At 37.3% G+C, this 19,957-nt stretch overlaps 2 protein-coding genes across 2 annotated transcripts in view; one reads left to right on the top strand and one right to left on the bottom strand.

Annotated features, from left to right (window-relative positions):
• Nucleotides 1–1,383: 1,383 nt before the first annotated feature.
• On the bottom strand, nt 1,384–6,065 carry LOC101309438 (peptide chain release factor 2-like). Its single transcript, XM_004296643.1, has 6 exons — nt 5,819–6,065; nt 5,246–5,463; nt 4,794–4,991; nt 4,111–4,320; nt 2,062–2,239; nt 1,384–1,811 (listed from the first exon to the last, which is right to left on the bottom strand). The coding sequence occupies exons 1-6, from the start codon at nt 5,982–5,984 to the stop codon at nt 1,537–1,539; spliced, it is 1,245 nt and encodes a 414-aa protein (XP_004296691.1). The 5' UTR covers nt 5,985–6,065; the 3' UTR covers nt 1,384–1,536.
• Nucleotides 6,066–11,547: 5,482 nt separating this feature from the next.
• The window catches only part of LOC101304182, a 9,160-nt gene continuing 750 nt past the window's right edge, over nt 11,548–19,957 (top strand). The window contains exons 1-10 of the mRNA XM_004297987.1: nt 11,548–11,612; nt 12,129–12,246; nt 12,426–12,543; nt 12,659–13,849; nt 15,443–15,504; nt 16,468–16,542; nt 16,634–17,743; nt 17,858–18,181; nt 18,622–18,810; nt 18,902–18,990. Of these exons, the coding sequence (XP_004298035.1) occupies nt 11,548–11,612; nt 12,129–12,246; nt 12,426–12,543; nt 12,659–13,849; nt 15,443–15,504; nt 16,468–16,542; nt 16,634–17,743; nt 17,858–18,181; nt 18,622–18,810; nt 18,902–18,990 (3,341 nt within the window). The remainder of the gene's footprint in view (nt 11,613–12,128; nt 12,247–12,425; nt 12,544–12,658; nt 13,850–15,442; nt 15,505–16,467; nt 16,543–16,633; nt 17,744–17,857; nt 18,182–18,621; nt 18,811–18,901; nt 18,991–19,957) is intronic.

Below are 19,957 nucleotides of genomic sequence, written 5' to 3' on the forward strand. Positions count from 1 at the left end.
TGATTCATGCATTATTGTTAAATGTTAATGAATGTTGACGCTCATGTTTAACATCAGAAATTTCTTAGTCAAGGACAGTTCACCTGAGATATGACAGTGCATACTTGCTAGTCGCATATCTCCTTCCATGGCCGAATTTATGAAGGTGCTACTCTTGATGATGCTGAGTTTGGATTGCTGGATTGTAATATAAAAGCAAGTTTCTTGGGAGAAGGAAGAGGTATTTCGTTACCAAACATGCCAACAACTGCCGATCAAGATGGATGGTTGATCAGTTGCAGACTCTTGCACTGACAATAGGGCAATCTGGATGCATCTTCAAACCTCATTAGCTAAACTAGAGAGGGATCAACTAAATACTTAATGCTGTCTCGTGTGTCCACAACTCCACATTTCCCAAATCTGAAGAAAATTAAAAGAACACACTCATCTTAGCACCTCTCACCAAGTATAGTGATCTATTGTCTCTGCTCACAAATGATAGGACACTCGCACTTGCTCGAATTCTTGAATGAGTGTTGATAATTTGATCTTGAACTTAGAAGAGTTCGAATGCCTTTGTACTTGTCAACTGTTAACCGCATGTTTCCTTCATCAATTCATGGCAAAGACGTTTCCATTCTGCATCTACAATGTCTATTACACTACTATTATGACTACCTATTTGCAAGATTCAAAATGATGTGCATGTTCCGGTAAAACACACTGTTGGCATAGCAAACACTTGGAACCAAAAGAAAATGTGAATGTATCTGGTATGTTTTCAGTTTTCACTTTATGAATTTGAAGATCATGTCATGAACTGACGCTATTATTAATTAGTATTCTTATTACTGTTACGTAAAACTAGATTAAGCTATTTTGTCGAAAAATCTTGGATCAAGCTAGCTTATTTGCTGGCAGATTTTTTTATTTTTTATTTTAGTTATTCAAACTTGGTATCCCACTCTTGTATCAAACGCATGATACCATTAACATTAATAATGTGTAGTCTAATGCAATTCAAATACTCCAATGTGGTCAAGTTTAAGCTGTGACTGTCTACCGTGTGCAATCAACTTTTCGCCGTATTGTGGTTTTCTGTGGGAGGGGCAGTGAAACCATTGTGATTGTGGAAGTGTAAAGCAGCAAGTCAGTGTGGAAAGAGGAGGGGTTAATTGTTTAGCTTTACTGCATGGTGGATGTGGAGATATCTTTTTGCGAGGTTTGTACTTCAAACCCTGAGGAGGTATTCATCCAAGCAAAAACGTTTCTTTGATCAAGCCTGAGATGGGTGAAAAGGATCGTGTCATTCGTGTGTTCTCCTTCGGCTAATGGATTCGCAAAACTGAGTGTCAACGGAGCTCTGTGCAAAAAGGGCTGGAAAATATGATGTGCACGGTGTGGTATGAGATGATAGGGGGCATTGATGAACAGATTTACTAGTCATAGACATAGAGGTTCTAAATGTCAACACTAGTTGTTAGTCTATGTAATGTTTCACAGAATTGCATTTTAACAAAAAGAGAAGTGAGAATCTAGACCATCTCACATTACTTACTGTCTTATATTAATATGAGCAGCAATAAGAGGCTCTAGATTTCCATCCAAAACAGACATAAGGTCAGGTAATTGGATACCCGTTTTTGCATCCTTGACTAACTTATATGGATGAGACATGTATCTTCGAGTCTCCTTTTGCCACACATTGAAAATCTCATCTTTCCTGATATCACTAGGCTTAGTAACTCCTTGTTCCAATGCAAGGATGAGAAGCTTGGCTTTCAATCGGTTCATGGCTTTCATCTTATTTGCAAAGTGGCTCCTCTCACCTGCACATAACAGGTTATTTAAATTACAGAAAGATTGCCAGAGTAAAACAAGGGTTGGAATGGATTTGTTTTAGTAGAAAATAGTAAAGTTGCAATAATGTAGTCGCTCAGAACTCCTGTTATGTTATTATTCCCTTCATAAATGTGATCAGTAAACTATACTTGGTAGACTGTAAGAATGTATGTGTCTGAACCAAATGATTTTTGAGCCAACAGTATGTAAGGGTTTCGAGTAAGAGTCATCAAGCACCTGATGATTGGACACTTATGCATGTGGGTTTATGGTGAATGTAAACTAGAGGACCATTTTGCCTCTGCTCTTCTTCAAGCTTTGATGGCAATACAATAGTTAAATCTTCCTCATCAATTTGCATGTCATAAGCTTGTCCAAGAAATAGAGGAACAACATCCACACTTGCTGAGCTAACCTGTAAGATATTCAATTTGCAAACTGTAAAACTACTGGTCAAGATTTTAAAGAAAATATTGCAAGAATAATAACGATCAATACTCCACCTAACTTCTAACTTCTAGGTTGGATAGTGTAATTTATCTTTTCAAGAGATCATTGAAGAAGAATACGAATTAGTGTCTGAGCAATCCACATCCCAAGTCTACGACAAGAGAAAAGAAACAAGCTGCCGAACACCACCACAGCTAGCAAATCCTCAAAATATCTGAAAGAGAAACCCTCAAAGTCTGCAGTTCCGAAGACCACAAAACAGCCAAAGTTCTTCCACCCCTAGTTCCACTAATTCTAGAAGTTTTTTCTATACGCTCCGTCCAAATAACCAAAAGAGTACCTAAGAACATACAACTCCATAAAGTTTATCATCTCTCCCTTACCCGAACCTATGAACGAAATGAAAGTCTAGGTTTTGAAATCAAGGTTACCACAACAGATGATGTCTGCTAATCTATCCATTACATTTGTGTAAATTTATTACCTAGTCTTTAACTAAATGAAAGTGTATTGTCAAAAACTGAAAAGTTGTTGATTCCATTATTCTAGCTTGTATTAATTATTGATAACATATTATCAGAAGATCTTCACAAAGTAAACAATGACACATAACACATTAAACATACTGATATATAAACGTTATGGTTAATTCAAGTATTTCTGTAGCCAGCCCGCAACCGTATTCATTTCTTTTCTTTTCCTTTTTTTGAAGTTCAAATTTACTAAAAGAACAAAGAGAAGAGAGCTGGAACCCAGCAAAAGCAAGGGTACACCAGAAAACGACAGAGCAGGAGGAAAACTCAAAAAAGAAAGAAAGAAAGAAAAAGAAAAGAAAATAAAAGAAAAAAAGCAAAATAAAAGAAAAATATATAACTCCAGAAACAAGAGGAAAGAGCCTCCTTGCTAAAACACCACATTAGTTACTAGAAAGGGATCCATTTTAAGCAGATTCATATTAGCACTAGTACCGTAGAATCTTCCCTAGTTAGCCTTGGGTTTAAAGACATCAGGTTGCATCTTTTACTGTTGAACGGTTGATAATAGCAGTAAGGATCACCATAGGAGGTCTAGACTCATTCTTGGGCATCCTAATATTTATTTTCCTAAACCTTACTCGGTTATACTGTACCAGGAAGTAAGCACACATACACACACACAAAATCCTAGAAATCCTAGACTCCAATAACTAGGATATTACATTCTGCATAACAAAAAAAGCGCAACTGCCTTGAAATTTTGTTTCTAATATTTTCCAGAGGCCAAGTAGAAAACAACTTAAGTCTATAAATTTCAAAATTTATAACAAGCTTATAATATTAATAATAATAATAATATTATTAATCTTATAATCAAAGCCTTCAGTCAGCAAGTCCCCTTAATTTGTTAACCAGGGAAATAGAAAACATGAATTTATTTGCCTATATACCATGAACAACAAGAAAGAAACTCATTGGTTCATACAAAAAAAAAAAAAATGAAAAGTAGAATTTCTACTTTCCTTTAATATATTACTAGGAGCTAGAATGTCTGAAAACCTCATTATAACTGACAATGAGGACTGCTTTTGTATGATACAAAACACAGAAGGATATCATCCTTGACCACGGGCAAGTACTACACAGAACATGATTCAGAAGCTGTTTCTTTTGCTCCCAAGCTACATATTTGGATCAAATTTTTCTGTCATGTGATCATTTTACTTGCAATAATAGATGATGTAGTCCATAGCAATTTTACATTTCAGTCACAAGTGACATCTTTCTATAGGAAAAGAAATTACGAGCAATTCTGAAGACTTTAGTATTGGATTGATTTTACAACAGGACAGAGTTGTACCTCGTGCACGGCAGATCCATTGTTAGAATTTATGATGTAGTGTACACCTGCCTCTCCTGACAGATAGCCATAAGCAAACTCATGTTCGAACTCAATAGTTGCTGAATTGATGCCACCATTCGTGGAAGAACGCTTCTCTACCACCCTTCCTTTGTAACCTAGCTTTCTGGCCCATTTGGTATACATTCTTAGCAGTTGTTTAACCCAAACCTGAATCATGGAATTTACAAAATCACATACAGATAGAAGTGTGTATGTGCTTCTGGGAAGAGAGAGAGAGAGAGAGAGAGAGAGTGTGTGCATTCATGTAGTTTTATCAAGCTCTGGACCACATCCACAATCTATTTTGACATTAAAACTAAACCATTCGACATAAAAATGTGGAAAAACAATAGTTTCTTAGACTTAGGCTGACATGAGGTAATATCATATAAAAACTACGTCAAGATTCCCCTCGAATACTGAAATGCATGTTATTTATAAATCCAACACAGACCTTACACTGAATTTAGGCGAATCAAAACTCCCCCTCCGTTTATGAACAAAAATACCAGATTATGAACATTCATATGAAAGTGGGTTAAAACCAAGGACTTCACATATAGAGCACCTAAGAGGGCATTCAAATATGAAAATTTGCAGTATCTCTCTCTCGTACGGAAACAAATGGAAGAGTATCTAACCTCAGGGTAGCCTTTGCCACCAGCTTTTATAATTAGACATGCTCCCTCCATGTCATATGGTCCCTTAAGAAGCTTGGAAATCTCATACTTATTCAAAATTTTGCTCATATCCAGAGATGCATCATATGCTTGCCTAAAAAGCCCATAATTGATAGCATCTATCTCTGCTAACTGTGTAATAAGCTTTGCTTCTTCAGCCTGCAGAGATAAGCAAGTGTCAAATCCTCAACTTCAAATGAAGAAAGAAAAAAGGGGTGGTAAAGTCATGGCTATATTTGGAACAGCCAGAGGGCTTAAACTTTTAATTCCTGATGGTGCACCCTGCTAAAATTATTAAACCTCCATGGCTAATATACTAGTTACATACAACTGAATGAACTTAAATCTAAGGTGGAAAAATCAATTTGATAGAATAGTAGAATGCAAATACACCAAGTTTGATAATGTGTTACCTTATATGTCAAGTCTCTTAGAGCATCAACAACTCTAACACTATCTGCCAATTTGGCAAGAATCTCGTTGGACTTAGCAGTGTCATCCCAAAGGTCATAGTCGCGTATCAGTTGTTCCTGCTCATTCCGTCTTTCTTCTTCAAGTTCCAGCGCCAATGGGGCCAACATCTCCGCTCGTAGAACAGCATCCTCAATCTTCTTTTTCAATGAAAATAATCCTAAACAAACTCAAACTATCATTTTGAATTCCATACAATCATTAACAGTAGAACTCAAAACTTGCTAAAACAAAACCAATAATAACTAACAACTACTTTCGGGTCCTAGTTTAGTTATTGTTTGCGACTTTGAGTTGTTACTGTTTGAGAAATGGTAGGCTACCCAACAAACACACAAGTGTTCTTATGTGTTCAAACATATTATTCCATGTCAAACACTAGTTCCTTAAGCCATACCCACTTTCCAAATATGAATTCTGAGATACAAACAACCTTATCTTAGCATAAACTTGCTTGGTTCCACCCAAATTCAAAACAATATATACAGAGAGCAATAGAGATATAGAGAACATACCCAGTTGTTTGTAGAACCTGTTCTTGTCATAGACACAATGAGTGTTTAGAAATTGGTGGGTCTTTCTCTTGGAGTGTTTCCATGTTGATGAGCTGTTGAATAAGGCAGCCGTGGTGGCGGTGCTGCTGCTCCCGCCACTTCTGACAAACGCGGACTCGGCGGCCATGCTCTCTTCTACTACGATTCGAATGAAGAAAAAGAAGAATCAAGTCACCTCAGTTTCCATTTGCTAAGCAACACTTGTGTCCTTCCTCTCCTCCTCCTCCTCCTCCTCTTATCCTCAGCCATCTTGACCGTTGCCACTGGGTTTATCTTCTCACGTGCTACTCACGTGTCCCTTAAACCCCTAGACATTTTGCACCCTTGAGTTCTCAATTCCATCGGCACGTCACACCATTAATAATTGATAATTACAATGATTACTTTCCGTGAATTAAATGACTTATGTCATTAGACCTAATAATATTACACTGTTTACTAATATGTAAAAATACTAGAATGTGTGTGGGTCTCACTTGCTTATCAGGAATCGATTCCTTATGAACCCCCTAATAGTAATCGAAATTATGATAGGCTGCAAGAGTAATTAATTGACGCTATAGAGGTCTCCTAGCAATATGGGGTTTCATATTCGAGTCTAGATTGTATAAAACATCATTTGAAGATGAGTCGTACCTAAATTACTCTCGGTTCTAGAGTTGATGTATATATTTATTATGACACACCTAGTTCTTATAACACGTCTCGAACCCAACACATGCAACATAATCTATTAACTATTGTTCACCGTCACTTATGACTTATACAACAGAATTCGATCTTTATTTCAAACAATAGATCTTCATTATATTGAATTTTCTCGAACTGAGTTGTATTTGTTAACTCTCAATATCGATCATACGTTGTGACATTCCTTCTACAAATTAAAGGAATGGTTACTTATTTAATAAAGAAAAAAGAGAAGAAAATACTAAAGATAAAGAGTCGAACTAGGAAATTTAATCTCATAAAACATCTAATGTTTCCGATCCACTTCATTAGCTCTAGTCTTGCACTCCAAGTACATAATGGCATAATTCCATATCATGATTTTCCTTTTTATTTCTTAGTTCAAGGTACATCTGTATCTTGAACCCACATTTCAAAAAGGACATCCTTTCAATGGTGTAGTAAAAACATTACCTAAAAACATCAAATTGGTAAAAAATATTTTGTAACAATATTCAACCCAACTCCTTAGTCATGCAGGCAATCATGGCATTCATCTTACAGAATTTCCTTAACTAATTTTGTAATTCAACAATATCTCCAGCAAAAGCATCAATCAAGTCGTAAAAACCTAGCTAGTAATGAAACCTTCTTTTAAATCTTCGAATTCGAAAGTAAGTAACTGACGTACAACTCATATATATGTATACCATCAATATATATTAATTGGTCATATACATAATTTTGAATTATTTAGAGCATAAAGTTGATAAACTGGCCAATTGTAAGAACTAGCTAGGAGATATTGAAAATTATATGTTTCCTTACGTGCGCAAATTACTGCCAAATTGGTTCCATGTTCAAATTGAGATTTAAACAGCTTACAAAGTCGATGTAATGATTAATTACAACCACATATTAAGCTTCAGAATGGAAGGTTACAAAGAAATTAGCAGAAACGTAGTGTACTTGCAAGAACAATATCAGGAAACTTAGTCACTACATCAAATCCCAAATTATGATTCGAGATTTCTTTCCAATTTGAACGATAATGCATTAATTCAACCCTCAATAAAAAGGAGTTTAATCTCCCCGATCTTTTCATCAAACCCCAAATTTTCTAATCTCTGTGATAATAATTGGGATGGAGAAACCAATACTACTAGAAGTTTGTGCTAATTCCTCCGAGGCCTCGAGCATTATCTCAGCAGCCTCAGAGAAGAAGAAGAATACTATGAAGATGAAGGAGATCAACGTCGACGACGAATCCCAACAACCAGGAAAGCCAGAGGTACTGGTGGCAGCAGCCAATGTTGAACTTGCACTTTTCAAGGATAATCCACCGCCGGAGGAGGAGGCCTCGGAGGAGATCAATGGCAAGCGTGGTCAACAAAAGAAAGAAAAAGAAGAGACTAGGGTTTTCAAGTGTAACTTCTGTAACAGAAACTTCTCTACTTCTCAAGCCTTGGGAGGCCACCAAAATGCTCACAAACCAGAACGGCAGCTTGCGAAAAGGCGTAGCCAGGGACTGGATGCAGGTGGTGGAATCGGATTAGGGCAGTCTTATTATCCTTATAATTTCAGCCCTTATTCTTCATCTACTTTTTCTCCACACTACTCTCTTTATGGATCTAGGTCGACGTCGTCTCTTGGTGTTAGGTTGGATTCCATGATTCATAAGCCTGCTTATACCCCGTGGTACGACCGCCTTGGTGGCGGTGGTGGGTGGTCGAGGCCAGCCTCCTCAAGCCTCCTACAGAACCACAGTAACAATGATCACAGGCTCATCATCCAGCAGGGTCTTAAGAATAATATCAACACCAACGAATTAGGGCTTGGTGTACGAAAATTTAATGCTTCATCAAGACTGGAGGAGAGTAGTACTATTAGTACTGGTGCTTTTCGCAACATCGGCGGCGGTACTTGGAACCTAAACGCAATCAACAACAACAACAACAGCAACAACGAGCCGCCACAGACGCCGCCATTGAGCGGTAGTACTGATCTTCTGTCTCAAGTAGAGCGGCCTCCGAAGTGTGATAAGGATGGTGACAATGACATCGATTTGACGCTTAAACTTTGATCTACAAAAAGGATCCGATTTGTTCTTTATTCTTTTTATGTTATACAGATTATAGATATTTGATCTTGTAATTAGTTTTGTTCATTTGGCTATTGAAATTCAAACAATAAGAGAAAGGTCAGTGTGCTTAATTTGGTGTTTCTTTGGAGTTTGATTTCAGCTGGCATGACAGAGAGGACTTAGATTAATCACCATATTTCAAATTGATGGAGCGCGCATGTCAGTTTTGATTGCACTTTAATCACCATGCAATTAAGTAATTTCACTGCAAAATCTGAATAAATCTCTCCTAAACTTGATCAATCATGATTAATAGCTAGCTGTTAAGACTCTTATCTTGATTATTAAAGTTCTGTTTATCTGATGCAATCTTGATTCTTGATGTATTTAGTAATCATTATTAGAATTTCGAATAGATGATTAGAATTTCAATATTTGTGATCCAAATTAAGAGACCTAACCCCCTAATAACTGCAGAATATGCATGTCCTCATATATGGCTTGGTAAAGAACAACGTTAAGTGTAGGTCATCTACATGTATGGTGACTAATAATATTGTTATAGTATAATAGCCTGTGCGTATCAGCTTCATGTTGATACCTTTTTAGTAAGAAATCAAACTCCGCTTTTGTAATGTGTAATGTGTTGCAGCTGCAAGAAGAAGCAAATTATTGTAAAAATTTTGCTTTCCCGATGGTCTCATATACGTCAGGATCAGAATATATTACATCCGGAGAGAGTGCTATGAATTAGCATAATGGACATGAGCGGGTTTTTGACACTCAGGCATGACACATACTCGTATGTATCTAGCTTGTTGGGATGGTGCAACTATACATAGCTAATTATAAGAGAAAATTTCGGACAATGCAATTAAAACCCAATGTGATGAGACAAAACATAATTTTTTCAAAAGCTAAATAAAAACCATTGTCAAAAGAACATGTATGCGAGATCTTCCCCAGCTTGGTCGACGATGGGCATCGGTGATTGACTGATAGTCGGGGCAGTGTGGCTGAGCGTGGTTCGGATGCAGAGCTTGATCGGATCTTAAGGGAGGCGAACTTGGGATCGTGGTGGCATATGTTGAGGAAAACCCTGGCAAACCCTCGCTTTTGAGATGAGGACCGGGTTGAATTGGAACGGAGGTTGAATAAGCTTCTTATACATGAACATAACTACTAAAAACAGAGATCGAGAATCATGTTTTCCTGGAAATAATGTTTTTTTTGTTTGAGAAAACTAGAAAATTTCATTACTTATCAATAGCCAGAAACACGTATATCAATTGTCGTCTTGCATTAGATATATGACCACAAGCAACCGAACAAACTGTGAAGTGACTCTCACTGCAATCAACTAATAAGCTTAATCAAACTATCTACCTCCCTATAAAGTAGACATAGTCGCCTAAGGACCGCATTTGATGTACTCATGTACAACGAGAAAGACCAAGAACTAGATAGATGAAATTAAATTTCTAATGCGAGGCAGTAGGACAAAGAAGCTTAAAGCTTTCCTTTTCTTTTACCAGTAGGGTTTAATGTCATTTTGCTACTTATGACATTTACTTAATTCAAGTTTTTGTATTCTCACATCTGCAATGATCACTATCACATTCCAGCTGACAACAATACTGGCCGAAATCACTGCACGACAATGCCATGTGATAGTCCGGAACCTTAAAATAACTACTCGTAATTTGAAAGGGTGGGGAGCAAATTTGCGTCCGAAAAATAGAAACCACTGTGGTTTTTGGTTTTCCTATTTCCAGTGTTTCATGCAATTATGTCCAAATTCCAAAATTCATTAAATAACAAAATGCACTTCCATATTTGAACTTTGAATTTTTAGTGTTGGGGGTTGGCGGGGATTCTTTGCCATTTATAAACCTCAAGACCACTCTTTTTCATTCTCTCTCCCCCAAATTCCAAACCCCCTTTAAAACCCTACCTCCCTCCGCCCACTGAATCAAGAACTCCGACGACGCTCCGATTGCCTCTCTCCGCCTCAATCGCGGACAATCATTCTCCGCTTCTTGCGAAAGGTAACTCAATTTTTCTTTTTAATTTTGATTTTGTGCTGATTCTGATTTAATACTCTTTTTCTTTTAATCGGGTCGCTGTGTGAAGTTTTCGGATGTGTAATAAGTATTGGATTGGTTGAATTTTTGGGGGTTTTGCCCATTTTGGTGCTTTTCTTGAATTTGATTATTACAGAATTGAAACGCTTCTGCTATTTATTTCGGGGTTTTGCAGTAGATTCGTGTTCCTTAGAGGACTGCTCTTGGAGTTTTCCCCAATGACTGCTTTGTTTTATCATGGCTGATGTGGATTTGTGAACTTCTCATTCTATATTTGTTGCTTCATTTAGTTAAGGAGTTTGAAGATTACTCTTTTGGTCTTAGAATCTATATTTTCTAGAGAAAGCAGTAATCTTTTGCGTCTTGTATCCTCAAGCTTGTTTGAGCGCAACTTAACCTCCGTTAACCAATTTTCACATCTGCCATGACGCGATATAATTTAATAGAAGAGGGCCAAGTAGAGGTGGTGAAACATACTGTGTTATTTCAGTATAATTCTTGTGAAGAAGGTAAATTAGGTACTCGTCTTTGGTCGCCAATAATGATTTAATGAGACACTTCATCTGAATGCCCTTTGGTTTTATGCATCTGTAATATAAAAGGGACCAAATTAGTCTGTAGAAAAAGATGAAAATATTTGCTCTGATAAATTAAATATAGTTTATCTACTGGGAGGGGATTAGGAAGGATAATTTTGTGTTTGGATCTGGATTGTTTCCACCCTCTTAATTGTTCTTCTCAATCTGATGTCTGTGACGTTTCTTTGTAATGCTCTAGGCCTCACAGTGTGTCCTTTTACAGTTGATAGGTACTGCTGTACTGGTTACTAAAGGCATTCTCAAGCTGAAATCAAAATGGAAACTGGTGACTGGAGAACTCAACTGCCCAGAGATTTTCGAGGAAAATTTGTCAAAAGGATGTAAGTTGCATAGCATTATCCTTTTAATGATACAGAGCATTATTTAAATTCTAGCTGAAGTTATGTACCATTTTTGGGAAGTGGTGGAATGTACTGGCCTAATAATCCACATTACCCGGTGTGCACGGGAATGATAGTTTCAGTTAGTACTTAGATTTTTTCTTGTCATATAGATTTTAGATGGTATAATTCTTTGCATAATTTTCTCTCATAGAACTTCACAAAAAGAAAAGAAAAAAAGAACTCAGCTTTGGCATGCTATGCTTCATGAAGATTTTACTTGAGTCGAGCTTGGGTGAGCATCAATGATTGGCTGGAATTTTGTAAACTTACTTAGTTTAGGGTATGGTGAGTGTGAATGCTGTATTTGATAAAGATTTCTACAGAGTTTAGTATATGATGATAAATTGATAATGTGGTTAATGGGTTTTCGCCTGTTTACTATAATTTACAGTCTAAGCTTCTCGAGCTGGCATGGCCAGTAATTTACTGACTCCATAATTATCTCTTCTGCAGTATAGATACCCTAACGAAGTGTACGCCACCTTCTGAAGATCCTTCATCCCAACTGAGGAAGATACAGAGTGTTGCACTGAAATTCGAGAAAAAGGTTTATATGGACTCCAGTGACCAGGTATTTTAAGTTATGAAATGTTTTTCTTCTGAGACATATATCGATAAGTCTTGAAGTGCCAAGTTTTTAGAAAATAAATAATTGCAGTTCACTAATGTCTCATGTTTTCCTATGCTGGTTTGAAACATTAAGTTTGTCTGTATCATTATTTAATAAATCATCCTGATTATTTATTTTAGAGTGAATATGTGAGGAAGATAATGGTAAAGTTGATGGCAGCAGAGGGATCACATCCAAATGTCGTGCCTAAATCGACATCAAACCTTCCCGGCGCTGGTCCAAAAGCCTTAAATCTCAGTAATTACAGTTACTCAAAAATTAGTTTATTCATTTTTAATATTTTGATGGTCCTATTTTGATATATCTCAAGTTGTAACTTCTATAATTGATTGCTGAAATTCACTATGTATAGATCAAGGTCAATCAGTTGCTGTTCAATCCGCAGATCAGTCTCAAGCATGTGAAGTTCCTGAACAGCGTTCATTGCTTGGCGTTCAAAATAATAGTACATGTGCTGGAGTTTCTGCTAACTTGGCACCTGCACGGTCCACTGTCAGTGCTTCAGCTCAGGTTCTCTTGCCAAGTCAGAATCCATTTTCACTGAAGTCAGTAGGAAATTCGTCAGGGAAAGGGATACCTTTTAATGAATCTGCCAGTAATTTCAAGCAGGAGCAAGTAAAACAACATTCATCCCGCATTGATACTCATCCAAATCCACATCATTGTAGGCAGGTCAAGCAGAAATATGATGATCCTCAGAAGAGCCATCAGCAACTAAATCCAAATCTATGTAAGCAGGTCAAGCAGGAACATGTTGCACCATCATACATAACTCAGCAACACAAAGTACATCAGCAGCAATGTATAGATCCTGAGCAGAATCATCAGCAACTAAATCCAAATCTTTGTAAGCAGGTCAAGCAGGAACATGTTGCACCGTCATGCATAACTCAGCAGCACCACCACAATCAGAAACTCGTAAAGCACACTCAGCAACAGAGCCCTCAACAATCTGTCATCCAAACTCCTCTTCTACGACCTTCTGAGATGCATGTTGCTCCACTTTCTGATTGTCGACAGGATCAGAGTTCTTTTAAACAGACACAATCTGTGATTAAGAATAATCATCAAATAACCTTTGGGCAAACAAATCCAGAAGACACTCCTGATATTCATCAAAAAGTATCATCAACCCCTGAGCAGGCGCAATCACAGAGGCAACCACATGCAAGTAGATTGAGTCCTACTAATGTACAACAGAATCATTTAAGTGGGCAGCAACATCATAGGTTGCCATCGCAGCACAATAGTCTACTACAGGAGTTTAAGGGGCAAAGTTTAATTCGTTCAGGTGCAAACCATGAAACCCAAAAAAACCATATCTCTGTACCACATGGGAGCTCACAACTGCCTGAAGGTGGTAGCTCAGGCAAGCGTCAATGTGAGAGTAAAATGCAGGGGGAAACCAGACGGACTGATTTCGCTCTGCTGCCAAATCAAGTGCAAGAATCACAACCACAGAATCTTGATAGGCAACTAAAAACTCAATCACAGTCGAATAAGATGCCAAGTCTGCCAAGTTCAGGGAGGATGCAAATATCAGGTACATAAAACAATCAACTCTAATTTAGCAGAAAAGTAGTTTTTTGATATGATTATTGATAACTTAAAATTTGTTTTTAACTTTCTAACTGCTCCTATGTTTTTTTGCAACACACATAACTAATAACTTAACAATGTAACTTTAGTTAATTAATAAATCAAAAGATACTACTGGGAATGGTAATGGCAAGGTAACAACAATGTCGGTGGCAGTTTTCTGGTGGGACGAGGCACTCTCATATGTTGTGATGGTATGAGGATGGGTATTGTTATTGATGGTCATCGAATACTCACCAACAGTAGGGGTTGCATGATAGTCACAGTGGCAATGAGTTGGGTTTAGGCTTTAGGGGCTGTGGCTTTTGGTGATAGTAGCGGTAGAGATGGCAATGGCTTCCTTGCTATGGAAGCAATAATAATTGTTGTGGAGTAATAGAAGTAGTAGGAAGTGGAACTAGTTGCAGACCTGCAGCTGTCCAGCTGCAATTTCTGTTCTCTTATTGATTTTTTTTTTTCTGAGAAACAGAATTTATTGTTCACAAAGAATGGGACAAAAAAGAAAAGGACAAGAAGTCAGTAATGGGGAAAACTACAGAACAGAACCCCAATTTCACTTTGATGGAGTGAGGGTGTAAGCAATAAGATACCAAACAAAAATTTTCTCTTTTAAGTTGATATTTCCCCCCTCATTTCACTTTCTGTTTTATATATTCTTCCTCCTACCCTTCCTTTCTACCCCTCCTTTTCCCTTTGATCTGTATGTCTTTTGCTAACAACGTAGATGATTGAGTTTGAAAGTGTTCAGTGAGAAGTGATTGGACACTGCTCATTTCACTTTCTGTTGTATATATTCTTTCTCCCTCCCTTCCTTTCTACCCCTCCTTTTCCCTTTGATCTGTATGTCTTTTGGTAACAGTGTAGATGATCTGAGTTTGAAAGTGTTCACCGAGAAGTGATTGGACACTGGTACTCTTCTCTCAAGTCATGCACCAAATGTTAGTAATTGTTTTCAACACACTAAATTGGAAACACATGAGTATGTTATGGGATACATACCACACCAAATACCAATTAATGCAACAAAATGTTCTCTTCAATTTTTCTCATTGGTTGCACTTTCTATAATCATGACCTTATCAATGACTTTCAATTTGAGAGCAGACTGTTATTTTATCTGGCAGATTTCTTTTAAAAGTGCATAAATCTGCTTTTATACCATTTCACAGATACCAGCTTCCCTGATAGATGTTTAACGTTAATACTGTAACCTTTGGAGTTACTTTACTTTGTAGAGAAGGGAGGGGGGCAGAGAGAGAGAGAGAGAGAGAGATTCCTTCTGCTGTCAAATAAGATTTACAAGAAGTTATTGATATGGTTTTTTACAACCTGAAATCATCATTATTTGCCGAAATTCTGTATATTCTCTTTCAGAGTTTGCAAAAATAGTCTATCTATACAACTTCATCCTGAATGAACTTATAAAATAATGAGGGAAAATAAAAACAGTTTCCCAAATAACAGTCATTTTGCTTCTGTTCGCATCCTGTCAGATCTACTTGCAGTTGACTTGTGCTTTACATATTTTGTATACCAGCTTCCACATATGGCCAAGGGATTTCAAACGTAGATAACTTGCAAGAGGAGCTCTATCAGAAGGTATACTCTCTCTCTCTCTCTCTCATTTAATTGCTTATACTTACTATAGTCATTTATCCAGTCCCATAAGAGAGAGAAGGTTTATAGTTGCTGTAGTTTCAAAGAACTTAGAGAAATAAAGAATAAAGGGAGGTTAAAAGGAGAACCCAGGCCTTTAAGATAACTCAGTTTTATTCATTTCAATCTCATTTGGCTGATAAAAGATGACCTTCTTTACAAGCTTTGCATCTCTGCTTGACTCTTAAAGTACCAAAAGCCTTTTAAATAACACGAGAATCCTGGAGTATTGTACATATCCTGACACTTAATTGACTAGTTTCAGCTAAACATATTAATTGACTTGGACTCATAGACTACTACTAAGACTTCATATTTGGACCAAAAAGTTAGTTGAGACCACATTTGGCAGAAGTTTGGTGTGACTAGCAGGTTTTTACTGTTGTGTTTGTGACTGAGGTTTAATGCACTTTGGTATTGGAGGAAAGATTGTTCGAAGTTATTACTATTGTTGTTATTAAATTAACTTGTCACTGTGGTCCAGAAGCCCATTTAGAGTTTCATTCACACATTGATTCAATAGTATTCCATTTATTCAATTTAGTACTATATATGTGCTTTCGGCCCAAGTTTTTTTTTTCTTGATTTGAAATTATTCTTTCATTCCTGAAAATGGAGTCTATTTATGTCTTATTTCCTCGACACACTTCAGTTATAATGTCTTGCAAATTTTAGGTGGTATCTTACATAAAGGTTGCCTCCTTGTTCTATCATTAGTTCTTGATTATATTTTCTGTAATTTAATTCTTAAAATTGTGTCGACATACATGTGAGTGATTATAGTGTAACGATATGCTTATGTTTTTGAATTATGTCGGTATATTTTATTATCTAACCCATGGTCGTACGCTGCTATTGTAGAAATCAAACACTGACAGCTCTTATTTCTAAAATTTTCTTATGCAGGTTGAAATTTTAAAAAGCAAATATTTAGCATCACTGACAGGGATCGAGCAAAAGATAGCATGTTATTTCCAGAAGGTAGTTATAGCGGCTTGTTTAAATCAGCCAAAATGAGATCTAATGCTTTGTTCTTATGTTTAATTTATATACATTAATTTCTGTTCTGCAGCTCCAATCTATCCCTGAACACCCCGAACGAAACAATATCAAGAAACTCAAAGCAATGAAGCACATGCATTACATGGTCAAATTTCACATTATGAACCTAAATGTGCCTAAACACAAAATTACACCTGCTAGCAGGGAAAAGCTGGGGTTAATGGAGGAAAAAATTGTTTCTTTCCTTCACATAGTTGAGCAACGAAAGCCTGCTACCTTACTGCAGGATGGAAGATGTTCCAATATGCACTCTATGCCTCAGTCGGTGCAACTTCATTCTCAGGCTTCTCAAGGTCACACAAGGGAAAATGAAAAGAAACTGCCATCGCAGTCGGTGAACATACAGTGTTTTGATACAAATACACACAACAGCAAGGTGACAGTGAATGATTCTGATTCTCTATCTGAACCTCCAATCCTGCAACATGACATGGTGCATATGCGACAGAATTTGACTGAACAAGATTCCGAAAAAGCAAACTCTTTGAAGTCAATAAACCAGGTTACTTCAGAGTCCTTTAAACTTCCTAGAAGAAGCCCCCAAAAACCAAATAATATGCTGTCACAAAATCCTGCACTCAGACTAAAGTCGCATGTGAATCCTCTCGAGTCAAGCTTCAATTTACTTCAAGACATGCACCTGAAGCATACTAATGAACAGCCAGTTATTAAAACCTCAAATAAAGAACTTCGAAGGCACAAGTCGCAGCAGCAGTTAGTGCAACCGAATCAGCAAATACCACAGCAGCATCACCAGTCACCAGAGTTACAGTGTAGGGATTACACTCCTAATCCTTTGCCCAAAAGTCTTAAACCTTCCTCTCGACAAGTTCCTCAACATTCTTCTGTGAGTGAAAAGAAGAATCTTCCAATGCTTCCTATAAAACCTATATCTCCTGTCATTTCAAGAAGCTCACCCAAGGTTGGAATTTCTTCTTTGGCTCCCTTAACATCAGCACCTATACAAGGGGATTCTGAGAAACCTATGTCGGAAACTTCGTTGGTTTCAAATGTAGTAAATATTGGAGGTCAACAAGCACATGGTGCTCCAGAAGCCATCCATTGTTCTTTTGATGGGTTGAATGCTGCTGAGCAGCCTATTCAGAGATTGATTAAAATGGTTAGTTTGATGTTGTGATACAACTTCTTCGGTTATTTAGAAAGCATTGGATTTTCTGCATCATGATTATTGGGGTACATAAGATGAAAAAGTATTATCCATGTCTCATTTCAGGTTAACTTGGTGTCGAGTAAAGCACTAAGTTCTTTTGCTTCAGATATTGGTTCAGTAGTTTGTATGACTGATAGAATGTCTGGACCAGATACGGTTCAGAGATCTGGAGCTACGATCAGTGATTTGGCAGACACGACCAATTTTCATTTGCAGAAGGAAATGACTGTTGGAACAAGGATAATGAAGCGTCACAGAAGTACGCCAAATAGCTATGGGGCTCCAGGAAATGGCAGTATAAATGAAAGCTTGTCACAGCTAAGTGATATGGAAAAGTTTGACTTGGATTCAGCTGCAGTATCTTCTAGCAAACGGCGTAGACTTGAGGTATGAGCCATGCTTTGATAAGAACTCGTAATCTGTCAAAGTTGTTAACAGTTTATCATTGCGCTGTGATCTTTCAAGTGAATATTAGAACCTTTCAATAATCGTGATGATTTTACTGTGTGAATTATGTATTGGTTCTCATCATAGAATTTTCAATAGTCTGTAAATTAGGTATCAGTTCTCATCATTATTGGCCTAATATCCGCGATATACATCTATTTTGTATCAGGAGATACTTTTTGGTTGAAACTCGTACCATTTGTATTGGGACATAGAAAATTAATTTTTGATGTCATCTTTGAGTTATGCTGTGCTATCCTTTTCGGTGAAGCTTTTGTTCATCTCTTTATGTAAAGCTCCCGTCAGTTGTACTGTGGAAAGTCTAGCGTAGCATCTTGTCCTCATTTTTTTGGTCAACAGTTATCTTTTACATGTTACAGGTGAATCATCTCTTAGAAGAAATTACAGCAATCAACCAACGACTAATAGACACTGTTCTAGATATCAGTGATGAAGAGACTATTTCATCAGTAGCCTCAGCTCCAATTCTCAATGGTGAAGGAGCTATTGTAAGCTGCTCCTTCATAGCTGTGGCCTTCTCTCCTAGTCTGAAGGCTGAACTGGAGCTGGTGGGTCTTAAATTTAATAGTTGAAGTTTGATTCAGAAACCGCACTTGTGTCTATTAATCCTGTACTGACTTGTGTTTCTTGGTTATGTAGCTTCCAATCCAGCCTTTGCGATTGCTTGTTCCTGCAAATTATCCTTTGTGCTCTCCAATATTTGTGGACAAATTGAAAGTGGAAGTCAGGTGAGAAATGGGCCTTTTTCTTCTTCTTATGCCTGCTGTTTATTATAGAAATCATGCTATATACAACCTGCAGAAACTGTCATCTAATAGTTACAGATGGTATTAGAATGTTAGCCCGAAGTCTTTACATTTTAATAACCCGGCTGGTTCTTTTTCTTTTCAGAATTATGAGTAATATCATTTGTGTGTTATTGGTTTCATTCCGAGTAACTATTGGCTTTACCGAATTTCAATAAACAATGATTTTCGTAATATTCTCATAATATGTCACAAGTTGATTACAAATTTAAGGCATCTGTGTGATTTTTTAGCCCAGGGTGTATTCTCACCATCCAAGTTCTTAATTAGGTAGTTGTTTGTGATACTGATGTTATGCATATGGTTGTCAACTCCTGTAAAGTAGTGACATTTACCATCAGTCAGATAGACAAGAGTCGTGCGTTAAAAATATGGATTTTGCTCTGCTAAATTTGAGGCCAAGAGTAATTGGGTTATTCAGTTTAATGGACTAATGGTTAACTTTCTTTACAGTGTGCTCTTGTTAATTAGAATTTTGCTGATTGCTCTGGGTTTCAATATATTGGGTGGAATAAGGTTTAATCTAGGTTCACATATTCATCAATATGAGGGGGATGATGATTGACTTTTTAAGGCTCTGAAAGAAACATGGAATGCAGTTACTTATATATATATAGTGTGTCTATATATATATTATATAGTCGGGATCAGAGGCATACGTCCGCACACCCTTAAAGTGAGGACGTGCATCCGTTTTCCACCGTACGGCTCCGACGACGCGGCGCCTCCACCCTAGCGGCCTCCAGCAGCGTCCCCGATTACTTTTCCTCCCCGGCAAGTCCGCCGAATTCCAGTTTTCCGACGAGATCGACCGATCACTTTTCCTCCCCGACGAGTCCGCCGAATTCCAGTTTTCCGGCGAAATCGATTTTGTTTGAAGTTTTGAGTG

Source organism: Fragaria vesca, linkage group LG4 (genome assembly GCF_000184155.1).
Source record: "Fragaria vesca subsp. vesca linkage group LG4, FraVesHawaii_1.0, whole genome shotgun sequence".
Classification (NCBI taxonomy): Eukaryota; Viridiplantae; Streptophyta; class Magnoliopsida; order Rosales; family Rosaceae; genus Fragaria; species Fragaria vesca.

Coding starts and splice junctions, on each gene's coding strand:
- LOC101309438 (XM_004296643.1), bottom strand. CDS start 5,984: ATGGCCGCCGAGTCCGCGTTTGTCAGAAGTGGCGGGAGCAGCAGCACC. Junction 4,321..4,793: donor GTGGCAAAGGCTACCCTGAG/GTTAGATACTCT, acceptor TCCATGATTCAG/GTTTGGGTTAAACAACTGCT. Junction 1,812..2,061: donor CATAAGTGTCCAATCATCAG/GTGCTTGATGAC, acceptor TGTTATGTGCAG/GTGAGAGGAGCCACTTTGCA.